Source organism: Monodon monoceros, unplaced genomic scaffold (genome assembly GCF_005190385.1).
Source record: "Monodon monoceros isolate NGI ecotype Baffin Bay Population unplaced genomic scaffold, NGI_Narwhal_1 Super_Scaffold_6, whole genome shotgun sequence".
Taxonomy (NCBI): Eukaryota; Metazoa; Chordata; class Mammalia; order Artiodactyla; family Monodontidae; genus Monodon; species Monodon monoceros.
The window spans coordinates 94,332,952-94,358,300 of record NW_021703783.1 but is presented as its reverse complement, the minus strand read 5'-3'; the positions used below and the strand labels follow the sequence as shown (position 1 = coordinate 94,358,300).

Here is a 25,349-nt window from a genome sequence, read left to right as displayed (position 1 = left end):
CGCGGCCGAGGGGGCTGGCCCGGGGCGCGGCGGTCTCGGCGGCGGCGGCAGAGCGAGTGCAGAGCGGCGCCACCATGGGGGCCCAGCTGAGCACGGTAGGCGGGGAGGGACGCCGGCTGCCGCGGGCCTGGGGCGTCGCTGCGGACCGGCGGGCACCGGACCCCCGTCTCGGGCAGCGCCGACTGCGCCCGGTAGCTAGGGGCGGGGGGACCGGGCTCGGACGCGGGGCGCAGGAGCCCACCCGGCCCCGCCCCACCCCGCCCGCCGCGCCCCGGTCGTCCCCGTGCGTCCGTGATTCACGCCCGGGCCGCTGCACCCGGGCCCAGCACTCCCGGTCAAGGGGCGTCACCCGGAGGCGGGCGGCCACGCGTTCGGGGCGCCCCGCCCGCCGCCGCCGCCGCCGCTGCGCCCTTCAGCCCGGCCGGCCGAGGAGTGCGGATGTGTGCGCTAGTGCTGAGCGAGTGCGGGGGTGAACGTGGCCGGTGCCCCCGCGTGTGAGTTAGTATGAGTGCGACTGAACACGTGTGAAGTGTGAAGGAGGGAGCGCGTATGTGTGAGTGTGAGTTTGTGAGGGCGTGTGTGTGACCGGGTGTGTGGGTGTGACGTGTGCGTGTGCAGGAGTGTGTATGGGGGTGAGTGACAGTGAAAGAGTGAGCAGGTGTGCGGGAGTGTGACCGTGAGTACCTGCGAGTGTGTGCGTGTGGAGTGTGTGTGTGGAGTGGGTGTGAGGTGTGTGTGTGTGGAGTGAGTGTGTGTGGAGTGGGTGTGTGCACGTGGAGTGAGTGTGTGCGTGTGGAATGAGTGTGTGTGCGCGCGCACGTGCGGTGTTGCTGGATCGCAGTTTTAACCGACGACAGCCCCTGAACCCTCTCCGTGGGCTGCAAGCTAGGCTCTGGTCTCTCTTAACCCAGCAAACTTGAGAGGCCCCAGCCGGTGGCCCCATTTTACAGATGAAGAAATGCCACTCAAGACTTGGCCACGGGCCGGGCTGGCGGAGTCTGAACTTGTGGAGCTGCAAAGTCCATCGTCATGCTGTCACTTTGGTTCGGCCCAGGGCCACCCTCCCTCGCCCTCGGGCCTTTTGAATTTCTCAGAAGCCACAGTGGTGGTGCGTGGCTTGCGCTCCACGTTGAGGCTGTGGCCAGAGGGCAGTCCCCACCCACACATGCGGGTGCCTGGGCGCTGGCTGGGGGCACTTGGGCAGGGCTGCCACTGGGAGGATTAGGCCCAGAGCCTCTTGCCTGGCGTCCTCCTCCACCTCCTCCCTCTGGCTCTGTGGGGCTCCCCCTTGGGGACTCGGCAGAAGGCCTCTTGGCCTGGGTGTTGGCTTGTGAATGTGTGGCCCAGCCCAGGACTCTGGGTGGCGTTCAGCCCAGGGGGCAGCTTTGCCCAGGGCTAGCCTGGGGGCATCACCCCAGCTCAGCGTAACGTCCTGACCGTGTTCCCAGCAATCCCCTTCCTCCCTCATTGCTCAGCCTCCGGACCGGAACCCAGACCCCCGCCCCTGCTGTTTTCCCGCAGTGCTTCTCACCTTCTAGCCGTGTTGGTTGGGTTTGTCTCTGTGTCCCCAAGATCTGGCTGCTCAGTGTTTTTGCCGAGTAGCCAAGGACCCCTTGTAGCCCCTCTATGAGGGGCAGAGCCCCGTCTGAGCGTCAGGAGACCTTCACCAACTCCCAAGCCTCCTCTATCCAAAGGGTGGCAGGGTTGCCCTTTCCTCGTGGGCCCTGCTGGGGTCCCCACTTGAGCCCAAATACCTGGAGCAGACCCCAGACAGGCCTCCTGGCACAGCGGCTCCACGCCGTCTGCGGGAGGCCAGCACGGGCTCTGGGCACCAGGCGTCTTATCTGAGACGTGCAGGCCCTGAGAGAGGCCTCCTCCCACACACCAGAAGTGGGGACGCCGAGGGGTTGGCACTTGAACCTGCCACCTGGGGGTATGTTGGGGGCTTAGCCTGTCGTCCCCGACTCTGGCTCCCCTTCCCCCAGCACAGTTGTGAGTGCTCAGTGGACCCTGACAGGCCGCCACCACAGGTAGAGTCCAAGGCTTTTCCCCTGCCCCTGGCAGCTCTGTGCCTAGTCCGTGGTCCAGACACCCAGCCCCTGGGAAGCAGGGTTGGGTCCCCCCTGTGGAGGGCAGCTCCACTGTCCACCTGCCCCTCCTCCTGGGTTCCCTTTCCCAGAAGCGCAGAGCCAGGAGCCCCTCGCTGCAGAGCTTCCTCCACTCCCTCCCACTTGCTCCTGCTTCCCGAGAAGGGGGCCATGAGGGAGGTGGACACGCAGATCCCAGCTGGACAGCTGGCGGGCAGCGGGCAGGAAAGCCTCAGCACAGGGGGCTGGCACCTGGGGGGTCCTGGCAGGTCCCTTTGCCCACCCAGACCTGACCTGGGTAGAGTGGATGGCAGGGTCCCGGTGGGGAGTTCCAGGGGGTGAGCAGCTGGCTGGGTGCCACACGGGGGTAGTAGGGCTACCCAGCCCCTCGGCTGTGGTGGGTGAGCTGGGGGCTCCCTGGAGGCATCGTGGGACTCTGGCACCCCATTTCCCTCTCCCCTTCCTGTGTTATCAGAGGTGGGGAAAGGCAGGTGGTGGGTTCCCTGGTGGGCACTGTGTGGCCTATGGGGCACCAGGTCAAGGCCTGGCGAAGCAGCTGTCTCCTAGCTCCCCTGGGGAGCTGGGGTGACGTGGGGTGTGTGTGTGTGTGTGTGTGTGTGTGTGTGTGTGTGTGTGTGTGAAGCACAGCTGAGGAGGAGCTGGGGTGGGACCTTGGCTTTGGCCGCCTGCCTCCTGTTTACTCTGCCCACTGCTTGCAGGAGTGGGAGTGGTGCCTTGGACGGGGAACAGGGCATCCCAACCCCTTGTGAGTCTGGTAAAGCCTCCAATTTTCCAGAGACGAAGCTTCGCCTTTCCACTGCACCCTTTTCTCTGCCCGTGTCCATCTCCCACACTGGCTTGAGCTCCCCAGGGACGCGGTCCCCTGACCTGTCCGCCGCATCCCACAGGGGCCCTGGCAGCTGTGCCCACTGGGGTTTGTGACCTGAAGGACTGACTGACAGTGAGGGTCGGCTCACAGCTGCCTCCAGAGAGGAATTTGTACAAAGTTCACCCTTGCTCTCTCGGTGGCCCGACTGTCCGCAGATGCAGAGGGACTGTGCAGGGCTGGGGCTCAGTGCTCGGACCAAGCTGGGTGCCAGTTCTCACCCTGTCTCAGTGTCCTCACTGAAGTGGAGTGGCCATAGCGCCCGCGTCCCGGGCTCAAGGACTGTGTGAGATACGAGAGTGTCGCGTCTGGGCACGGGGACTGGAAGGAAGGCCGCTCACATTATCCACCGCTCACTGGCACAGCTCCTTCCAGCAGCGGCTGCAGTCCCACCACACCTCTGAGAGGCAGGTGTGGAAACAGCCAGGAGTTCAGGATCCAACCCCTCAGCCCTGTGCTCCATGGAGGGCCGAGCCCCACCCTCCCCCTGGAGGCATCTGGTTCCTTGTCCTGGTTGCGGAAACTTTCAGACAAAGTAAGAAAATTCAGAGAGAGACTGCAGTGCAGGGGCTTGTTCTTGTCCCTTCGTGAATTTATCCACGAATATTTACTGAGTGTCTCTACTCTGAGTGCTAGAGATGAGACACCAGGTCCCCCGCCTTGCTGGGTCTGCCGTCGCACATTGTCTGTGACCTCACATGGGAACCTGGCCCAGCCGTGTGAGCCCAGGGCTGGCAGCCAGGGCACACGAAGCTGGCGCCTGGGATCCGCAAGTTCGGTGTAAGGGCCAAGGCCAGTGTTGAGGACTCGTCTTCAGAACTGTTGACAAATGAGTCATTTTCACGGCTCAGCACGTAACCATGGGCTGGCTGGCATTTGGGGCAGGTGAGAGACTTGGGGTGAACGACAGAAAATTGGGAACCGAAGCCCAGACTCCACCCTGGGCCTCCCTGAGCCACAGTTTCCTCGTTTGTCAAATGAAGAATGCAGTTGGCCTGTCTCCCAGTGCTGAGGGTCAGTGAGGAAATGGAAGGGAAGGTGCTTTGCAGACTGTGAGACGAGCTGCAGGCCAGGGGGTCTTAGTTATTAAACTTGGCTGACCCCTTAAACGGCTGTGCTGGGGGGAAATAAAACTCCAGAGAGCACCAAACATAACTCCACTTGGGCTCTTAATGTCGTTTAAGTTTATTTCCAGGGCTCCCAACAATGGTGATTTCCTGCAAATGTCGCTTCACTCAACTTTTTCCCTAAACAATGTTCTCCATGGATATGGCTTCCCTGATTGATGTGGGAGAGGCCTGGAGCAGAGGAATCATCAGAGTCGCCCTCATCCCCGTGGAGTTTGCAGAGGTTGGGCGGGGGCGGGCTCCGGATGTCTGCTGAGGGCTTGCTTAGCTAGAGGGTAAGAGTTGACGTTTGAGCTGGGCTCTGGAAGTGGAATAGGAGTTGTTGGATGAGGGAAGAGAAAAGGCATTCAGGGCAGAAGGGAGAGTGTGCAAAGGCCTAAGGCAAGAAAGGCTTGTGACTGGATAGTGGGGACCTTGAGTGTTGGCAGTGGGGAGCTGTGGTGGGTGTTTGGGGGTGGCGGAGCAGCCTGTTAGTCTGGGCAGCTGGGGCTTCACTGCAAGAGCCGGGAGATTGGACTGTGCTGGAGCAAGGGGATTTGGGCTGTGGGCTCCAGGGCATCTGTCCTGGGAGGTGGCTTGGGAAGAACCACACTTTGGGCTAGACAGGCCTGGGTTGCGTGGCCATGGGTGAGTCACTTAATCTCTCTGAGAAATGGGTGTGAGTCCTCTGAGGACTGGCTTTCCTTATCTGTAACTTGATGATAATCACAGTACCTATAGCCTAGGATTGAAGTAAGGATTATGCCAGAGAATTCACATCCCACTCTTGGAGCAGTGCCAGCTCAGGGACATTGGCCAGTTTGCTCTAACATGGCCTTTTGCAGCCTCGATTCCTCCCCAGCCCTAGGTGGGACTGTCCTCATGAACTTGAGGAAGATGGAGCATGGAGAGGTGAAGATTCCCTCCTGAAGTCCTGAGCTGGGTCTCAAACCCAAGTCTCCTGACCCCAGAGTCCAGGGCTGCCAACAGGCCTTAAATGCGACCCAGGGTGGGTGAAATACCACTTGGTAGCCAGGACATGGTAGGTGCTGGTTAAGTGGGCAGGTGGCCAGAGACCCTTTGTGTGGCCCTGTGTGGGCCGGAGGGGTGCGCTGGGGCCAGCTCCCTCAGGCCTTCTGTTTAGACCCATTGGTTAACAGACGAGGGGCCCCCCGTGGGGCGAGGCCGTGGCTGCAGCCAGCCTGGAGGCTCTGTCTGCGGGAGAGGCATGGTGTTTTGAGCCCAACAAAAGGCCTGTAACCAAAGCTTCGGCTGGGCAACTTGAAGCAGCTGGGCCGGTTTGGGGGCAGGGCCAGGCCCGGTGTGGGATCTTGGTGCCTCTGCCCTTCCTTCATTTGGGTATTCCGTCTCCTGGGTGATGGTGGCCCCATGAGGGTGGTAGAAAAACCTGTGTGCATGCCCACATTCCACAGGTTATAGACCCTTCGGTGACCTCAGCCCCCCATCTCATCTCATATCCCAGCTCCCCTGGGCTGTTGGCCAGGCAGTGGCCCTCACCTTCCTTCTATAGCCAAGAATACTGAGGCTCAGAGAGGCCTCAGGTACTCAGCCAGAGTGTCCTCCCCAGTTGATAGAGTGGGGGGTCCTGGCAGGGCTTCTGGGAAGGGAGGGAGCAGTGAGGCTGGGCCTTGAGAGGTGAGAATCTTCTCACCTGACCCTCAATAGGGCAGGGGCCCATTCCAGGTCTGTTCTCTGCAGAACATGCTACCTCAAGAGGCCTGCAAAGGAAGCAAAGAGGCCTCCATGCAAGCAAGGAACTTGACTCTGAGCATCCTGGCAGCCAAGGCAAAAAGGGGAATTTGTAGTGTTATGATAAGAAGAATACACACGGTCATCTGCTGTGAGAACTAAAGTCAGGGAGGTACACTAGGGAGGGTGAGTGAACAAGCTGTGAAACAATTTTCTTGAGAACCAGTATTTTGGGAGAACTTTTGGTTGTTGACCCCCCTATATGAACCACTAGTGTGGACTCCCTTTTTCACTTTTTATTTTGAAATAATTTCAGACTTACAGTAAAGTTGAAAGGATGTATAAAGAGCCCTTATATACTCTTCATCAAGATATACCAGTTATTAACATTTGCTATATTTACTTTATTGTGTGTGTATTTTAAACTATTTGAGAGTAAACGACAGATATGATGGTTCTCTGCCCCTAAACACTTCAGCATCTATCTCCTAAGAACAAGGACATTCTTTTGCATAATCACAGGACGTTGATCAAATCAGGAATGTAACACTGATACCGTGCTGTTGTCTAATCTATGGGCCTTCATGCATATGCCACCTGTTGTCTCAGGATTGTCTTTTACAACTGTTTTTTTTCCCCCGGCCCAGAATCAGATTCAGAACCACACATTGTATTCAGTTGTTCTGTCTCTTTGGCCTCTATAGTAAGTCCCCTACAAGTTGCAAACTTTCAAAGGTGCGAACGTGTGTGAGTGAAAGACACCAACGTCAGGCGTGAGTGAAATGGCAGCTTGCCCTCCGTCTCCTATGGCTGACGATCCTTCAGCTCTACCGTCTCCCACCTCCTCTCCCTCCTCCAGTCAGTAACCCTTCTTGCCTGTTCACTCGATGCCAGCCCCTGTGTGCCAGCTGTTGTACTGGTACCACTGAACTTTTCAAGGTACTGGACTGCAAGATTTAAACCGTTTTCTTTATTTTTTGTTTGTTTTTTTGTGTGTTATTTGTGTGAGAAGTATTATAAACCTATTACAGTACAGTACTGTATAGCTGATTGTGTTAGTTGGGTCCAACTTTGTTGAACTCATGAACAAATTGGACTTACGAACGTGCTCTCAGATCAGAACTCGTTCACATGTAGGGGACTTACTGTATTCGCCTCCTACGGCTGCATGTAAATTACCACAAACTAGGCAGCATAAAACAGTGGAAGTTCATTCTTGCATAGTCTGGAGGCCAGAAGTGTGAAATCAAGGTTTTGGCAGGACGTGCTCTCTGGAGGCCTAGGGGAGGGGCCTTCCTCCTCATCCTGCTCCTGGTGGCTTCCAGCAGTCCTTGGCCTCCTTGGCGTGTCACCACATTACTCCAGTCTCTGTCTTCACACAACCTTCTCCTCTGAGTCTTCTCCTCTGTCTTAGAAGGACACTTGTCGTGGGATCTGGGGCCCACCGGGGGGATCCAAGAGGATCTCATCTCAAGATCCTTAGTTTAATTACACGTGCAAAAACCCTTTTCCATCCCCAGGATCTGGGTGGACATGAGTTTTAGGGGAGCACCCTCCGACCCACCAGAGCCTCCTTTAATCTGGACCCATTCCTCGGCCTTCGTTTCTCTTTTTTTTTTTTTTTTTTTTTTTTTTTGCGGTACGCGGGCCTCTCACTGTTGTGGCCTCTCCCGTTGCGGAGCACAGGCTCCGGACACGCAGGCTCAGCGGCCATGGCGCACGGGCTTAGTTGCTCCGCGGCATGTGGGATCTTCCCGGACCGGGGCACGAACCCGCATCCCCTGCATCGGCAGGCGGACTCTCAACCACTGTGCCACCAAGGAAGCCCTGGCTTTGACATTTTTGAAGAGTGGTGCCAGTTCTCGCGGCGAAAGGCCCTCGGTGTTTCCTTGTGTCAGAGGCAGGCTGTGTGCTCCTGAAGGAAGGCACAGAGCGGTGCTGGGCCCTTCTTGCTTCGTGTCAGGAGGTGCACGGTGTCAGCTGGCCCCTTTCCTGTGCTGCTCCCTGGTTAGGGTGGGATCTGCCAGGTTCTCCACTGTAGGGTTGGTCTGAGCGGTCTTGAGGCTGTTGCTGTTCTCTTCCTGAGTCTCACTTGTGGTCCAGATAGTGGAGGCTGCCCAGGACTCGACTTCCGGATGGCCAAGGGTAGCTGCTGCACACAGATACCCAGTGAGGTCAAGTGCCTGCTGGGGGACGGCCTGGGTTAGCCGATATCCATCTTCACAGCCAGAGAGTGTAGCTTATGACTCCCATTTCACAGACGGAGAAACAGGGCAGAGAGGCTAAGTGCTTTTCCCAGGGACAAAAACAGCTAGAAAGAGCAGCAGGCTGGTTGTCTTTCTTTGCAAGGGTGTCCTCTCCACGTAAACCTAAGCAGTTTTATTTGGCCATGGGATGCGGGTTTTCTCCGTTTTTAAAAAGTCCAAACTGCCTCTAGGGTCTTTGTGAGGCTGCGATATGGGGGGCAGGGGGCTGGCAAGGAAGAGGTTCTCAGAGCCACGCAAGCGGGTGAGTGACGATGAGGGTGAGGCCTGATGTTTAAGAGTGTGATTGGGGAGGCAGGTGGACTCAGGTTTGAGTTGCAGCTCCCCACCTGCCTGCTGTGTGACTGTGGGTGAGTTGCTTCACCTCTCTGAGCTGTTTCCTCATCTGTAAAGTGGTGGTGATGACAGTGCCTACCCCATAGGGTTGTCATGAGGTTAACCCCTGTGCAGGGCTCTGCATGATGCTAGGAGTAGACTCTCAGAGCTTCAGGGGACCTTGCAGATCACCTGGTCCAGTTCAGTTCAGAGAGGGGAAGGGACCTGTGCAGAGTCACACAACCAGCAAGGAGCAGAGCTTCCTAGTGTCTAGCTCAGTGCCTCGGCTGCCCCCGCATCTGAAGGCAGAACCCCAGGGCTCAGGGGCCTGTCTGTTTGTCTAAATAGAGCTAGCACTTGACATCACTTAATAGGGCCAGGGGAATTGACTAAAGGGAGGGAGGGAGGGAGCGAGCACAGATACACAGTGCTCAGGATTAAGCACAGGTACTTGGGAACTTTATGCTGAGCTTCCTGGCAGCCAAAGTGAAAAGGGCTACATGCTCAGTTATGTAGCTTTCTTTGTCCCCATTCCTCAGGGAAAATGGAGCTTTTCCAATGACTCAGTAACACAGTGATCGGTTTCTCTGATTTTTGTAACTTCTCCCAGCTGGCACCAAAATGGAGCTGGGGTTCCCTGAATGAACATGATGGGGAGAGGGCGTTCCTGGTAGGGGAGAGGCCCGGAGGTGTGTTTGGAGGAAGGGCAGGGGGCAGGCTGACCTCGTGGGTCTGTCCTGTCGTTTCAGTTGGGCCACGTGGTCCTCTCGCCAGTCTGGTTCCTGTATAGCCTGTTCATGAAGCTGTTCCAGCGCTGCACCCCAGCCATCACCCTCGAGAACCCGGACATCAAGTACCCACTGCGGCTGATTGACAGGGAGGTCAGTGTGGGGCCTGAGGGGGTCGTGGGTCACGGGCACCTCTCTGTCCTTGTCAGCCTCACAGCATTTCACAGGCACCTACTGTGTGCTCAGGGCATGGCCCCTTGTGAAGCAGGTCCCATTATCTGTGCCCATTTTACAGATGGGGAAAGCAAGGTGGTCCCTTTCTAAGGCTACCAGTAAGCGGCAGAGGGCTTTGAACTCAGGTCTTGGCCCACAGAGCTGGTTCTTTGAACCACACTCACTATTCCCCAGAAGGTCAGAGTGGGAGGGACCCTGTAAGGACTCTTGGGTCCAAGTAACCATTTAATGGCTGTGAAAACAGAGGACAAGAGAGGAGAAACTCAGGTCACACTGTGAGTTAGGGGCAGGACCAGGACTTAGGCCTAGGCCTCGCAGCTCCCATCCCAGTGCCCCTGCCTTAAAGATAAGGTCTCCTCCCCTCCTCCTTCCCCGCCCCGCAGGGTCACCCACTCAGGGCCCCTAGAGTCTTTTGCATCTGTCAGATTCCCTGCGGGCAGGCGGGGGCGGCTCCATCTGCTCCTCCCACAGGCTTGCTCCTGCCCTCCCCACTTGATGCTTTTCCTTTTCAGACCTCTGATCCTGATTTAAAACCATCCTCTCCCTCCTTTGCCCAGCCGCCCACCCTGTAAGGCTGTTTCCCTCCTTACTCTCTCTCATCAGAGCCCCTCCCATGTGCTATTTCTGGCCACAACAGCTGCCTCAGGAGGGGTGTGACAGGGAAAACTGAGTCATGGGGCAGAGAAAGTCAGTCACTTGCCAGAAGCCTGAGTCCTGGGCTCTAGTCTGCACCCGGGCTCCCCATGAGAGCTGGGGCTCCTGTGACTGTACTTGTACCAGGATTTCATAGAAGTTGAAAACCAGAGAGAGGCAAAAAGAAAAGAAAAAGAAAAAAAAGTTACTGCTTCCCAGATGAGACCACACTTATCCTCTCAATATATCTTATACACAATTTTTTCTCACTAAAATGAAATAACAATGTTTTAAAAGCTTTTCCTTTTATAAAGTTCTTTTTCTTTGTTGTTGTTTTTTAATTCCCAAAGTAATGTATGATTTATATGTGCTCACTATAAAAATTTTACTTTTATAAAATAAAAGCACATGTTTATATGTGCTCTGTTCATGAGGTGTGAACGTTCCCCTCCCCCATAACCCCTTTGCAGAGGGTCCCCTTCACGGGTCACCGTGAGCCCTTCTGGTAGTACATTCCTGTGTACATGATGTGTGGAGGTTCAGGTGTGTGTATACTTAGTTTCTCTTTTTTAATAACCTGAGTTTTTACCCAGCTGTACAATATGGACACCTTTACATGTCTAACCCAAAGCTGATTCATTATTTTTTAATTTTTTTTTTTTGCGGTACGCGGGCCTCTCACTGTTGTGGCCTCTCCCGTTGTGGAGCACAGGCTCCGGACGCGCAGGCTCAGCGGCCATGGCTCACGGGCCCAGCCGCTCCGCGGCATGTGGGATCCTCCCGGACCGGGCACGAACCCGCATCCCCTGCATCGGCAGGCGGACTCTCAACCACTGCGCCACCGGGGAAGCCCTGATTCATTATTTTTGACGACTATCTGGTATTTTGTCACAGGATGTCACACGGTGGACCCTCCAGGCCCCTTTGATTGATCAGGAGGCACACGTGCTAGCAGTTCCCCTCCCCCATTGTAGCCTAGTGGTGGGCCAGCAGGTGGGCCTGCTCTTGATACTTTGCCTTGGTCCAGGGAGGGGTCCCGGCTGTCGGCCCTTCCCCTCTCTGAACGGGACTGGACCAGGTGATCAGCAAGGTTGCCCACAGCTCTGCGAGTCTACTGCTCGGGTCATCACGGCCAGCACCGTGCCGAGCCCTCACACACGTTAGCCTCATGACTTTTGCTGTGCTGGGCTAGCAATCACCAGTGTCTTTCTCTCATTTCTGTTCTTCCTCCAAAAACATCTGGCACGTGGGTTTCTGACCTTGAGCCCCAGGACCAGTTGATAATCCTGGGATCCACTTGCGGGAGGCCCTGGGGCTCCGTTTGCAGCTTCAGGCCCGGACTGTGGGGCGGAGAGGCCCACCAGCCGCCAACAAGCACTGCGTCCTAAGTGGTGGCTGGGCGCCGTCTCTCCTGAGACCCAGGCCACCTGCCTTGGCTCACACGCTTCAGTGGTGCTTAGCGTGACGTTCTGTCCCTTGGGAGAGGTCTGGCGTCTCCCCTCCGGGTGGTAACACTCTCCATCACTGGACCTTGCCTCGTGTGGGCGTGAACATGTGCTGGACAGCTAGCTGCCTGCCTTCCGGACGGCCCCTCGACACCCACCATCCTGCTGCACCTGGTGCAGGGGAGACCTCACAGGGGCCTTCCGGAGCCCAGGTCGGAGTCCGGGCACTGGGTTCGGTTCCCAGCTCTGACACCTGCTGACACCTGCTTGCCTCCCTGGCCCCAGTCAAGACTGGGCTCCTTCCTCAGCCCAGCCTCACTCTTAAGCAGCCTCTGCCCCACCCTGGAGGGGGAATGGCCTTCACCCATTGACCACACCCTGGGTGCACACCCTGTCTTGGCCATGGCCAGCCCCAGTGACCTCCTGGGCAGCAAGGCTGCCATGCCTCCTGCCCTCTGCAGCCCAGCCACGGTCATGCTGTCCCGCTTCTCGGGGCGGGGGGCGGCTTTTAGTGTAGTGGCTTCTAGAGCCCCTCTCTTGAGTCCCAGGCCTGGGCACATGGGGCCTTGTCTCAGCTCTGCCCCACTGCTGGCCCAGTCCCTGAGCTGTTTCTGCCACCCCAGGACACTTCTCAAGCTGTGGCGGAGGTGGATCCTTTCCTCCTGTCCCTGGAATTTTCTGGGCTGTCTGGCAGCCTCCCTTTGGGATCTTTTTTTTTTTAAAGCACAGGCTCTAGGCGTGCAGGCTTCAGTAGTTGTGGCACGAGGGCTCAGTAGTTGTGGCTCATGGGCTCTAGAGCGCAGGCTCAGTAGTTGTGGCGCACGGGCTTAGTTGCTCCACGGCATGTGGGATCTTCCCGGACCAGGCCTCGAACCTGTGTCCCCTGCATCGGCAGGTGGATTCTTAACCACTGCGCCACCAGGGAAGTCCCTCCCTTTGGGATCTTGAGCTCACTCCCTGCTCCGACCACCTTGCCCTGTGGCCCTGGGTGGGTCAGTGCCCTCCTCTGGGCCAGTGAGAGCAGAGGCACACCCAGTGTGTACCTGACCTCTGTGCCCTTGCACACGCGTGTGCAGGTTGTATGTCCATATGTCAGTGTCACTTCTCTCAATGACACTCCGGTGCTGGGGAGGGGTGGGCACTGAGTCTGGGGGCCGCTCTGCCCTGGGTGCCATCCAGCAGCTCACGCTTCGTTGCAGGTCATCAGCCATGATACCCGCCGGTTCCGCTTTGCTCTGCCGTCACCCCAGCACATCCTGGGCCTCCCTGTCGGTGAGTGCGGCCCCAACCCAGCACACGTGGAGCCGGTGCTGGGACAGAGAGGTGGGGACTTTGCATTTCAGTTAGTGCAGGGAAGGCTTCAGGGAGGAGGTGACAGCCACCCTGGGCCTTCAGGGGTGAGTGTCAGGATAAGAGGCCAGTTGCTTCAGTGTCCCCGGCAGTGGCACGAGCACGAGCAAAGGCAAAGAGATGGGACATGATGGGAGTCCCTGGGGGTGGCGAAGGGAGCAGTGGGAGCCGAGGTCAGGCTAGGCTTTGAATGCTGGACGGGGTGCAGCGAAGTGGGCTGACAAGACCCAGGGGGCCCTGCAGGGGTAGTCAGCCCACACTCACCCCTGCTGTCCTGCAGGCCAGCACATCTACCTCTCGGCTCGAATCGATGGGAACCTAGTCATTCGGCCCTACACGCCCGTCTCCAGCGATGACGACAAGGGCTTTGTGGACCTGGTCATCAAGGTGAGGTCTTGGGGCCACAGCTGCTTGGCGCCGGCGTGACCACCTCGCAGCCAAGGCCCACAGTCTGATCTCTGAAGGCCCTGTGCTCGCTGTGCCTGGTTTCCCAGTGAATAGCAGATCATAGTTCTTAGCACAAGCCAAGCTTTGGGGTGTCGGCAGAGGGCAGGGGCCGGGCTCAGGCTGAGCACCTGCAGAAGAGGAACCAGGCAGGCCCACCAGCCCGTGGAGGGCTCACCTTCCTGCTCTCGGACTGGCGAAGCCCAGTGAGCTGGGCACCTGCTCTTCCCCTGGGAAGCATCCCACGGGCCCGCTGGGGGTGCAGTATGAGGAGCTCATGGGACCGTGTCCGGGAGCCGGGGTGAGGGCCTTTCTGGGATCCATCACCGGTCGGGGGCTGGGTGTGCGCTGTGGGAAGATGTAGCCATTAGAAGCAACAAGACCAGAGAGACGTAGAACAACCAGCAAGGATCTTAAAAAACAAGATGCTGAACAGAAGGAGAAATGACAACTAGAGCCCGGTACATTTTTATGGAAATTAGAAACACAAACTTTCCAGCAGTGATCCATGTTCTCTGATCACACACCCACCCAAAAGTGTGAACCAGCCCAGACCGGTGGGCTGGATGTTAGAGACCCTTCCTAGTCAAGGCCCAAACCTCCATGGCCGCCCTGGCTCAGCACCCCCGGGGATCAGGCTTGCTCTCTCAACTCCACTGTGCAGGTCCCAGGGCCCCCTCACTGGACCCTTGGGTGGGGGGACAGGAGCAGAGACCCCCCGCTGGGCCTCAGCTTCAGCCCTGGGTCTTACAGGGTCCTGGGCTGGGCGCTGTGTCTGTGAGGGCAGGAAGGGAGCTGGGCCTGTCAGTCCTGGCTCTGGCCTGGATCTCCTCTTCGCTTGGTGTCATTTAGACCCTGTGCTGGGTGCCCAGGCCCACTGGCCTCGGTATCTTGTCTTTGGCTGGAGAATGGACACTGAACAGGTGGTCACACAGAGGTCAGTGTTTGTTCAGGGGACAAGCACAAGAGCACCTAGAATGGGCACCAGAGCTGGGGCGGGGGTGGGGTGATGAGAGCTGCCCCCCTGAGCAGGCAACAGTGAGGCAAGGTCTGGCGGCTGAGGAGGCGGCAGCCAGGTGGAGACGGAGGAAAAGGACCTTCCAGGTTCAAAGACCCTGAGGTCAGGAGGAGGCTTGAGGACTTGAGGGACCGAAAAGGGAGAGGTCAGCAGGGCCAGGCAGATCCTTGGAGGCCCTGGTAGTCTGGGGCTTTGTCCGGAAGGAAATGGAAGGTGGTGAGAGTTCAAGCATGTGTTCTTGCTGAAGTCTCTCGAGCCAGATGTGGAGGAGGTGTTGGGGGGATTCAAGTAGAGATGGAATACTCACCAGGACCAGGCCCTTCCTGGCTTGGAGACCTCACTGGCCCCCTTGGCCCTGGCTAAAGGTCAGGCCCCCAGCCTGGCACGCAGTGGGCTCTGCCCACTCTCCCTCCACTCTCCCTGCCCCGCACCCCAGACACACAGACACATCCCCTGTGCTGTAGCCGCAAGCTCTTCTCCCCACCCCACCCCCGAGGCCCCAAGCCCTATTAGACATCCTGGCCTTTGCCCACGCTGTCCCTCCCCCACTGCCTCTCCCCCTTCTCTGCTCATCACTCCTGCTTGCCCTTCAAAGCCCAGCAGAAATGCCCCGTGACGCAGCCATCCCAGCCCTGGAGCTCCTCCCCTGTCTGCCCATCTCTCTGTACGAGCGTTGTAGCACATCCCTTTTTCCAAAGCTGAAATCCCAAAAGGCACAAGGAAGGAAATGGTTCCAAGAGTGATGTTTTTATGGCAGCACGAAGTGGAAAGAATTGAACATCCACCAGGAGGGCCTGGTGAGCCGGCTTCCCAGAGCCTTTACTGAGCTGACAGCCATGGGGATCTCCTGCCGGGGGAGGGGGCGGGGGTGGTCACAGATGCTTGCTGGCAGAACATCATGCAGCAGGCCCTCGGGTCGCTGCCTTGGACACCAGGCTGATGCTTTGCCCTCCAAGGGGATGTTTTGGGGAGGGCAGACCACTGCGGGGGACGGGACACAGGCGGGTAAGTTTTGATGGGTGGAAGGGGCATCGTGTGAGAAGGCCACACACGGCCGCAGAAGACCCCAGAAGAGCGTCTTCCCACTGTGGCCCAGAGCTCACCCCGGCAGCCCTGGGAACGGGGAGCTGAGGACTGTGGGTGTCTTGCAGGTTTACTTCAAAGACACCCACCCCAAGTTTCCCGCTGGAGGGAAGATGTCCCAGTACCTGGAAAGCATGAAGATTGGAGACACCATTGAGTTCCGAGGCCCAAATGGGCTGCTGGTCTACCAGGGCAAAGGTGATCCGGGTTGGACTCCCCGAGGACCCAGTGGGGGCGGTGGATGCTGGGTGCAGGTCCCGACTCTGCTGCTGTCTGGATGGGTGACTCGCAGGACAAGCCATCTCCTCTCTGGGGCCTCCGTTTCCCTGGCTGTTAGGAATCAAGGTGGCCGGCACAGGGGTTGCAGACCAGCTGCCTCGGGGGGCCAGATGCGGCCCACAGACCAGCTTTGCTTGGCTGAGAACAAACAAGGGGTAGGGCTGAGCTGGGACGCCCCTGATTCTCCAGCCTCCCTGCTCCCCAGCCATGCGCAGTGAGGAACTCGTCCTCGAGCTCCTCTTTGCGTTTGAGCTGGTCCCGGTGCCGCCTTCCCATCCCCCTCACCCTGACTGTCTGGGGGCTGTGGTGACCGCCGCGCCCGAACCCCTGAGGTGGGGGCAGCTTCTCCAGCCCTTCCGACCCCGAGGCACAGCATGTCTGAGAGCTGGGCCTCACCCCTTCTCCTCTCCCCAGGAACGTTTGCCATCCGTCCGGACAAGAAATCCAGCCCTGTCATCACAACGGTGAAGTCTGTGGGCATGATTGCAGGAGGAACGGGTATGTGGACCAGGAGCCCCTCACTGAGTCCCTAGCGGGCGGATGTCGTGGTCCAGGGCCAGGGTGTGGGATGTGGCACAGATTACAAGTGACTGGGAGCTTCCCAAGGTCAGGGACCCAGACCCAGTTGTCCTGGCAGCTCTGGGCATCTGCCTGGCACTGGGCCTGCGCGTATGCAGCAGGCGCTCACGCGGTGTGGGGGGGGTGGCTGTGTTGCAGGAATCACCCCAATGCTGCAGGTGATCCGTGCCATCATGAAGGACCCGGATGATCAGACCGTGTGCCATCTGCTCTTTGCCAACCAGGTCAGTGGGTGGGCCTGAGGTCTGCAAACCCGACTCCTGCTGAGAGGGGGCAAGGCCCAGCAGGCACTGCTCAGGGGTCTGCACAGCTTTGCGGAGATGCTCAGGGAGGCTGAAATGTGAGGGGTGCTCTGAACGTTCTGTGCACAGCAGCCCTCACAGGGGCTGGTGGGGTCAGGCTTTTCAGTGCGGAGCTCAGAGCGTCTCACCCGAGTGGGGCTGCTTTGGTGGAGGGGTGAGGCACCTGGAGCACCCACAGCTCCTCTGGCTGCTTCCTTGGAACCTCAGGGTTCCCTTCACCGCACACAGAGTTTGGAACCCACCAGTGAAGTGGGAGGAGCCCGAAGGGCCGTTTTCACAGATGACGTGCCAAGGTCCCACCTGCGCGAGGTCCCTGAGCTGGGGGAGTTGGGACAGGGTTTGGACCTGGGCTCCCCGGCTCCTGAATGCATGTCCTCCTCCCCACACCCGCTGCCTGCCCGCCCCGGCCTGCTGTGTGGCCTTGGACAAGTCACTCTCCCTTTCTGGGCTTTGCTCCCTCACTGTGGAATGAGATGATGAAGCAAGGTCGTCACAAGGGTCTTTCTAGGTTCAGTGTTTCGTGACGGAATACGTGGATCTTACAGTGACGCCCCTTTTGGGGGGAAGCTAAGACGGGGCACCCCCTGCCTGTGTGGGGGCCGTGCCCAGGCCCCCTGCGCCTCTCAGATGTGGTTCAGGTCAGTTTGCCCCTGGGTCCATCTGGCCCAGGCTCCACTCCGTGTCATCTGTGAGGACATCGAGCCTGGAGGCGGCGGGGCCGGGCTGAGGTCCCCGGGCTGAGGTCCCACACAGTTGCAGAAAACTGCTCTGAGGCCAACTGAGGTGGCCTTGACTAGGGGTGGGTGGAAGCAGCCAGAAATTCCAAGCTGGCTGGTGGGGTTGAGAGGGTGGGCAGCGTTCAGCTTGGTAGTGCTGGGGCAGTCTCTGTGGAGGCCGTCAGCCCTCTGTCGCCTGGACGGGCATCTTTGTGCCCGTTAGCAGGGGCGGTGGATTCTGTATCTCTCTCTGCACTTTAGTCAGTGCAGTGTCACAAGTCCTGTAGCCTCTGGAAGCCGTGAGGAAGGAGAGTGAAGAATGCAACTAAGTATCATATGAAAATCGTTCTGACCTCAAGGTCCCTCTGAAGGGTCTCGGGGACCCCAGGGGTCTGCAGGCCACACTGTGGGGACTGCTGCTTTGCTCCAGTTGAGTCGTTGCCCCTCCCTCCCCCGTCCTCAGTGACCTCTGTGCTTGGCTTGGACGGGGGCCACAGCCCCTCCATTTGCCCATCCGTAATGTAGGGTAACGGGGGACCCACCTCTTGGGACGGTTGTGAGGGTTGAGATGGCCTTGGATAGGAGCGTTTAACGTTGCAGACGTGTGCATTCTTCCTGGAGTGACCTAGTGATGGGAGTGGAGGCTGGTGGGGAGGCAGGTTGAGGACGGCATCCTGAGTCCAGGGACGGCATCCCTTCCTAAGGGAAGCACGACTTTTCAGAAGGGCATTAGGGAGTGTTAATAAACAGCGGGGCGCCCTGCTTCTTGGACAGGGAGACAGATATTCCGAAGGTGTCAGTTCTTCATAAAGTAATACTCGAAGTCCCAGTGGGGATATTTTCTCCCCTTTAATATGACAAAATGATGCAGTATGGCCTGGAAGACAAAGTACACATGCACAGCCAAGAAAGTTTTGAAAAAGAAGAGTGACAAGGAAGAACTTAGTGCACTGGATATTAAAACATACTGAAAAGTGTCAGTGATAAAAATAGCATCTGGAGCCACACGTGGGCATCTGCCTGGCACTGGGCCTGCGCGTATGCATCTGGAGCCACACGTGAGACCTGGGCTTACTGGACTTAACTGCACTTCTGGATAGCACGACAGGAAATCTAGACTGTGCTGGGACATGCCGGAGCATGTGGCTAGTCACACTGAAATTAGTTAAGATTGAACGAAGTTAAAAACTCGCTTTCCCAGTCTCACTAGCCACATTTCATCGGTTTCATAGCCACATGTGGCCAGTGGTTACCCTGTTGGATAACACAGATCTATTGTAGAACGTTCCCATCATTGTAGAAAACTGCGTTGAACAGCCCTGGTCTAGAAACAGACCCAAGTGTAGGAGAGACTTTGTATCTGATGCAGGTGACATACCAAACGTAAAAAGAGAAAGGAAAAGGAGTGTTGAGTTAGTTGCTATGCACTTGGAAAAAACGAAGTAGATCCCTACCTTACCTTGTACAAAAATGAAGTTTAGGTTAAAGATACACATGTAAAAAATTGAAGCTTTAAGAGTAGAAGGTGAGGGCTTCCCTGGTGGCGCAGTGGTTGAGAATCTGCCTGCCAATGCAGGGGACACGGGTTCGAGCCCTGGTCTGGGAAGATCCCACATGCCGCGGAGCAACTAGGCCCATGAGCCACAACTACTGAGCCTGCGCGTCTGGAGCCTGTGCTCCGCAACAAGACAGGCCGCGATAATGAGAGGCCCGCGCACCGCGATGAAGAGTGGCCCCCGCTTGCCACAACTGGAGAAAGCCCTCGCACAGAAACGAAGACCCAACACAGCCATAAATAAATTAATTAATTAAAAAATAAATAAAGTATGAGTTCAACATATGCCCTTTTCTTAAAAAAAAAAAAAAAAGTAGAAGGTGAGCATTTTTACAGGAAGTATTGATGAATGAGTGAACAAGGATGGTCAGTCTAAGCAAGACACCAGGGAGAGCCCGTCAAAGAGAAGATTGTTGGAACCATCTGCTTAAAAATGAAAAGCTCCCCTGGGGAAAAACACAAACTATAAATAAGGTAGAAAGATAAGTAACTGGGGATGAGACATATAATGCATCACCAATGAAAATTAATATCCTTCATATAAAAAGTTTTTACAAACTAATAAGATATTACTAGACCGGTGACAAACTTACTTATTAATAATAAAAAATAAAACATGAGCTTTACTTTCCATTAATCTGATTGCCAAAGCTTAAAGGATCATTACCCAGTGCTGGCAGAGGTGTAGGGAGATGGATGCTCCTGGGCACGCTGCTGGTGCGCCTTGGTGTAACCTGCCTGGGGACTGTAAAGCAGCTACTGTGTTGAACGCCCTAACCATGTGGGTTTCTACACTGAACTCCACTCCCTCGAGTTTATCCTCAGGAACAGGGCAGTGAGGGTGGTCAGAGAGGCATTGTTCATAGAGAGGATGCTCAGAGACGCAAGAGGGAGGAGATATGGGGATATATGTATATGTATAACTGATTCACTTTGTTATAAAGCAGAAACTAACACACCATTGTAAAGCAATTAATACTCCAATAAAGATGTTTAAAAAAAAAAAAAAAAGAGGAAAAGAGGTTGCTCAGAACAATCTCCACGCCTCTCCCGTAGTCTCCCTCACCCAGCCTGGGGCTCAGTAGAGGTTTGTGAGCCAGTGACCTTTTCTGATCGACAGAGCTCTTTGGCCCCCAGTTTCACAACAGTCTTATGAGATCAGTCTAGCCAGCCACTGGCTTGAGGAGCCCTGTCCGTCTGTGAGTGACCTGCAGACATACAGGGCAAAGTCTGTGGTTAGGAATGGAAAGAGGGGCTGTTTCAGGAGCAGATTGCTGATGCTCCCTGGGGGTCTGAGAAGGCTTCCTGGAGGAGGTGACAAGCTGAACTCTACAGGGCCATGTGGGGCTGGCTAAATGAAATCAGTGGGGATGGAAAGTGGGGAGCTGCAGGCCAAGCAGAGGGATTGGCGTGGGCAAGGCTGCGGAGGGACAGGTGTGATCTGGGGAAGTAGTATCTGTATTTCCTAGACTGTGGACGTACAAGCTGAGATGCCAGAACATAGAAAGACTTGGACTTTCCTTGGAAGCTTTGCCAAGCGTGCGGCCCATGGGTGGGCGGGATGACGAGGGTCTCCAAAGGCAGTCCCTGTCGCTGTCCCTCCTGACCGCTGGGTCCTGTCCCCCTGCAGACTGAGAAGGACATCCTGCTGCGGCCCGAGCTGGAGGAACTGAGGAACGAACATTCTGCGCGCTTCAAGCTCTGGTACACAGTGGACAAAGCCCCTGAAGGTGAGAGCGCCCAGGCGGGTGGGCTGGGTGGAGGTGCCGGCCCACGCTCACCTGGCGGAGCCCTCTGCCGTTGTGGAGGCTTCTGCTCGCATGGTCTCCTTTGGTGCTCACTGTGGCCCTGTGAGAGGAAGGTGATGAGGAAAGAGGGATTAGAGAGGGAACGCAAGTGCCCCACAGCACACAGTGGGAAAACCCCAGAGCTAGGGCTTGAATTCACACCCGCCTCCTCCAGAGCCCCAGACCTTCCCCTGCCTGCCCTGCTCTCAGCTGGACAAACAAGGCCGGCGTTCTCCCCTTGGGCCGGGGCTCACTGTGGGGCAGGTCTCCAGGGCCAGTGCTGGGGTGAGGGTGAGTGTTTACACGTTGCAGTGTAAACCCTGTAAGGCACTTTACACCCATTTTCTCTCTCATCATCAGCCCTGGAGTGTGGGCTGGGCTGATGTACAGTTACCTTCGTTCTACTTATCCAGGTGTTTAAGCTGTTTGCCAAGGTCACATAGGAGGAGGTGAATGAGGGCTGCCCCTAAAACCTGAAACAAGGTTGCCCTCTGGGAGCTAAACTGTACTCCATTCTCCTCCTTAGGTAGATGTGGTTACAAAAAATATCTTAACTTCTTCTCTGTTGTAAGAAAAGCAGCAGCTGAGGCTTCTTGGTAGATAACACCAGTGATGTTTGGCTTCAGGGTTAGGAGACTATAGGGAGTGGTGGGGACTGTGACGAATTGGAGAGCATCTGCCTGTGCAGAGGGGCAGCCCCCTCCCAGCTGCGGGCAGCCCTGCTGTGCAGGAGTACCGCCCTGGAGGCCAGCCTCCCCATGTTTCAGGGGAAGCTGGGGGCCTGCACTTTCATGGGAAATTTTTAAATATTAGAAACTGGACATTTTCAAAGCACCCACGTGGGCACCAGCTTGCTGCCACACTGCCCTTGCTTTGCCTCCTTCTCCTCACACAGCCACCCGGTCCCCTGGGACTCAACCACGGCAGTGTGGGGAACAGGCCACCCTCTGCTTCCCCCAGAAATGAGCAGGCGGGCTCTGGGGGTACCCATCTCAACAGGGTCCATCCCTGAGAGAGGAGCCACCCTCCTGGGTTGACCAAATCGGATCCTGGGCCCCTGGTGGATCCATGGACCTGACAGTCTTGTTCCAGGGCCCCGTCCTGGGCCCACCCGTGTCTCAGTGGGTCTCCTCCTGGTCGGACCCCTCACTCTGTGTGTTCCCGAAACCAGCCTGGCCCGAGCTGATGTTCTAGTTGGGGAGGATGAACAGGAAACAGGTTTTTTAGTAAATTATAAAGTACAGTAGCAGGTGATAAGTGAGACCCAGAAAAGACAAAGTAGAGTCATAGAGACTGGAGGTCGCACAGGAGGCACTGGTTCTGGGAGTCCGAGCTTCCAGTAAAGAAAGGAATTTTTTTTTTTTTTTTTTTTTGCGATACGCGGGCCTCTCACTGCTGTGGCCTCTCCCATCCAGCTCAGCAGCCGTGGCTCACGGGCCCAGCTGCTCCACGGCATGTGGGATCCTCCCGGACCGGGGCACGAACCCGTGTCCCCTGCATCACCCGGGAAGCCCAAGAAAGGAATATTTATCTTGTACCCACGTCTCATTCAAAAGGGGGAAATGAAAGCTGGTTTAGCTCCCTTCTGGTTGCAGGTTCTAGAGTGTGGTCAGGTAGGCTCATTGGCCACGATGGGAGTGTCCTTGCAGGGGTCTCTATCCCTGTTGCCTGCACTTGGCCTGGCCGCAGGAGGAGTGGACACTGCCCTCTGGTGGTGACGCCTGGCAACGCCTATACCGAAGTGCCTCCTGGGGACAGTTTTAAGAGTAACCAGTTACTGACCAAGGAGAAATACAGTTGGGTAGTCTCCCGGTATTTTACACTTACGTTTATTATTACCCTGACCACAGTTCGACAGTAGTTCGGGTATTGCCGTAACATTAGGTGTAAGCTGAAAAGGGTAGACGCTGAGGAGGAAAATGGTACCAGGCCAGCAGGCAGTTGTGGAGCTAAGCAAAAGAACAGGGGAGAGGGGCCAGCTGACTCTTTTTCCCCTACAAAGTCACCTTCAGTATACAAGTAAAGAAAAATACACTATCTAAAAACGTCCTTGTGAAATTGAGATGTGTCTTACATACCTGTACATTCATTACACTAGCAAATATGGTTTAGTCCCATGCAGGTTTTTTCAAAGTAATTTTAGATCTGTTAATAAAATGTTATCTACCTACCTATGTCCCGCCTTGTTCCAGAGGGATTTTAGGCACCTTACAAAGACTCATAGAGTGAGTCGGAGTGGTATAAATGGAAAGTGGGGGTGAAAGAAAAACAAGGGCAGGGCCATAGAATGGAATTGGGAATGAGGTTTGTACAGAAGCGTGGGCTGTGATGCACACTTGCTGTGGGTGGCCATGTATATCACTCTGAGCTTCCCAGCAGCCAAAGTGAAAAGGGAGATGGGGTCAGTTACTCAGCTCAGTGTCCATGAGGTAAAGAATACCCCATTGCTCAGCACAGCAGACTCTTCCTCATCCCAAGACCAGCTGGGACTGGCTTGGCCCCTCGCAAGGGACCCCCCCATGGAGTGTACATGATGTGATGCAGAGAGCATTGTCTGCCGTGATGGGGGAGTTACGGCCCTGAGCGCAGATGTGGAAGCCAAGGCGTAGATCGGAGCCAGAGTGGAGCCGGGCTGGGTGTCGCCTCCTCCCCCTCTCCTCGGGCCCCAGTCATCAGAGCCCCATTCTCCTGGCAGAGCCCTGCCAGCCTGCCGTCACCGTGGGCCCACCGTGCTCCTGGAACTGGCTGGTTCCCCTCCCTGAGCAGCCCCTACTGGCAGGTCAGTCCTGAGGGTCCGGGTGGGACTAGAGCCCTGCCAGCCTCGGGGCACCAGGTTCTCGCCGCGGGCACCAGCAGTGACTTGTAGGAATAAAAGGTGGCTCTGGATCTCAGGTGAAACCTGGAGACACACTGCGCATGTACGTGTGCGTGTGCGAGACAGGGAGGCCGGCAGGACCTAGAGGAGCTGTTGCTGCCACGAGGGTCCTGCATCTGGAGCTTCAGCCTGGCTCCTGGCCTTGCTGTTTTCAGGCTCACCGATTGCTTATTTGGGACGCATTCCTTTACTCATTGTTTATTGCGTAACTACTGTGTGTGGGGCTGTCTGGGCACTGAGACTACAGCTGTGGACCAGACACAGCTCCTCATGGACCGACATGCAGTAGAGGGAAGAGTCAGACAGTGGGCACAGGGCCAGTAGGTAGCATGGAGGGTGGTGGGGTAGGAAATGTCACCCTGACCAGCCTGGCACTGGCTGGGGGACCTCTGGGACCTGGGGCTAACGTCCCAGCCCTGTCCATGCCTTTTTGTGTGACCTGGGACAACTCAACTCTGGGTCCTCTTGGCCTCAGTTCCCACATCTGTAAAACGGGATCAGTAACCCCTGCCCTGTCCGCCCACAGGGCGGTTCTGAGGGCCACATGAGAGGCCAGTGGCAGTGAAACGCGTTGCACGCTGTGAAGCGTGATGGGGGAAAGTTGATGGGCTTGCCTTTGTGGCACAGGTGAGCCAGGCTTGGGGGCAGGGGATCGGGCTGAGGGTTTACTTGGCTCAGCCTCTTCATCCTTCAGTGTTTGTGGAAAGAAGGGAGGAATTCATGGCACAGGAACTTCGTCACGGAGGAGAGGGTGCTGGGCGGGTGGGCAGTTGGCAGTTGGTCACACGGCCGTACTCGGGCTCACCTGGTCTCCCACCCCGCAGCCTGGGACTACAGCCAGGGCTTCGTGAACGAGGAGATGATCCGGGACCACCTTCCGCCCCCGGAGGAGGAGCCGCTGGTGCTGATGTGCGGACCCCCGCCCATGATCCAGTACGCCTGCCTGCCCAACCTGGACCGCGTGGGCCACCCCAAGGAGCGCTGCTTCGCCTTCTGATGGGCGGGCCCTGGCCACTGGCTCCGCCCCACACTCACCGCGCCCTGTCGCCCTGTCCGTACCCACCCCTCCTGCTGTCGTTTGTTAACACCACTCTCCCCCACGTCTCCTGCTGCAGCCGGGTTCAGCCTGGCCTGCCCGTGCCTGGGAGGTCACCCCGCTGGGCTGGCCCCCGAGGGGCCCCTTTGGGAGCAGGGCTCTGTTACAGGTGGCCGCTGTCGGCCACCTTTAGGGCAGATTTCTGTCTGGGCCTCACTGGAGATGTCCCCCCCCCCCCCCCCCACCCCCACAAAACACACACACTACTGGGCCGAGGCTGCCAGCACCATGCTGCCCACCCTCCCCAGAGCATACCACACTCTGGAAATAAACATAAATATATGGGCAGCCCATAGCTGCAGGTGCCAGGCCCCTACCCACCGCCTGCTTCAGGGCCACAGCCAGGCCTCGGCACCTGACACTACGTGGTAGGTAACACCAACACGTCCTCTTGACGGGGCTGCTGGGGTGAGAGGCTGCCCCGACCCCAGGGCACAGCAGGCCCGGCCAGCAGGGAGTTGGGCTCCCCCTGGGGCTGGACTAGGAGGGGGCTGACCAAGGGCCCTTCCATCCGGCACACGGGCCCTCCGGGAGCCTTCGCATTTCCCTGAAACACCAGAACGTTTGGGCAGCTTTGGGAGTTCCAAGCAGTTGACCTCTGATCGACCAGCTTGGGGTCCCGGGACGCCAGTTCTGATGGGAGAGCTGAGATGATGTGTTTATCCCTCTGTCCCAGACGCCCCTCCTGCTGCCCTCATCCGAGGTGGGGGAGATTTTGAGCAGAGCCTCTTGTCTGAGGGACATTCTCAGTGGCCTCGACGTTGCCTTTAGACCACAGCGTGTCATCCTCTTGCATATCGGCTTTTCAGAGTCATTTATGAGCACACATAACGTTGAAGTAAAACTTTGCTAATCTG

The 25,349-nt window shown here is 57.0% G+C and overlaps 1 protein-coding gene across 1 annotated transcript; it reads left to right on the top strand.

Annotated features, from left to right (window-relative positions):
• The first annotated feature begins 22 nt into the window (after window positions 1-22).
• LOC114885827 (NADH-cytochrome b5 reductase 3) lies at window positions 23-25,349 on the top strand. The gene is made up of 9 exons (XM_029206144.1): window positions 23-95; window positions 9,118-9,249; window positions 12,608-12,680; window positions 13,039-13,145; window positions 15,372-15,501; window positions 15,997-16,080; window positions 16,300-16,385; window positions 20,365-20,464; window positions 24,221-25,349. The coding sequence occupies exons 1-9, from the start codon at window positions 75-77 to the stop codon at window positions 24,391-24,393; spliced, it is 906 nt and encodes a 301-aa protein (XP_029061977.1). The 5' UTR covers window positions 23-74; the 3' UTR covers window positions 24,394-25,349.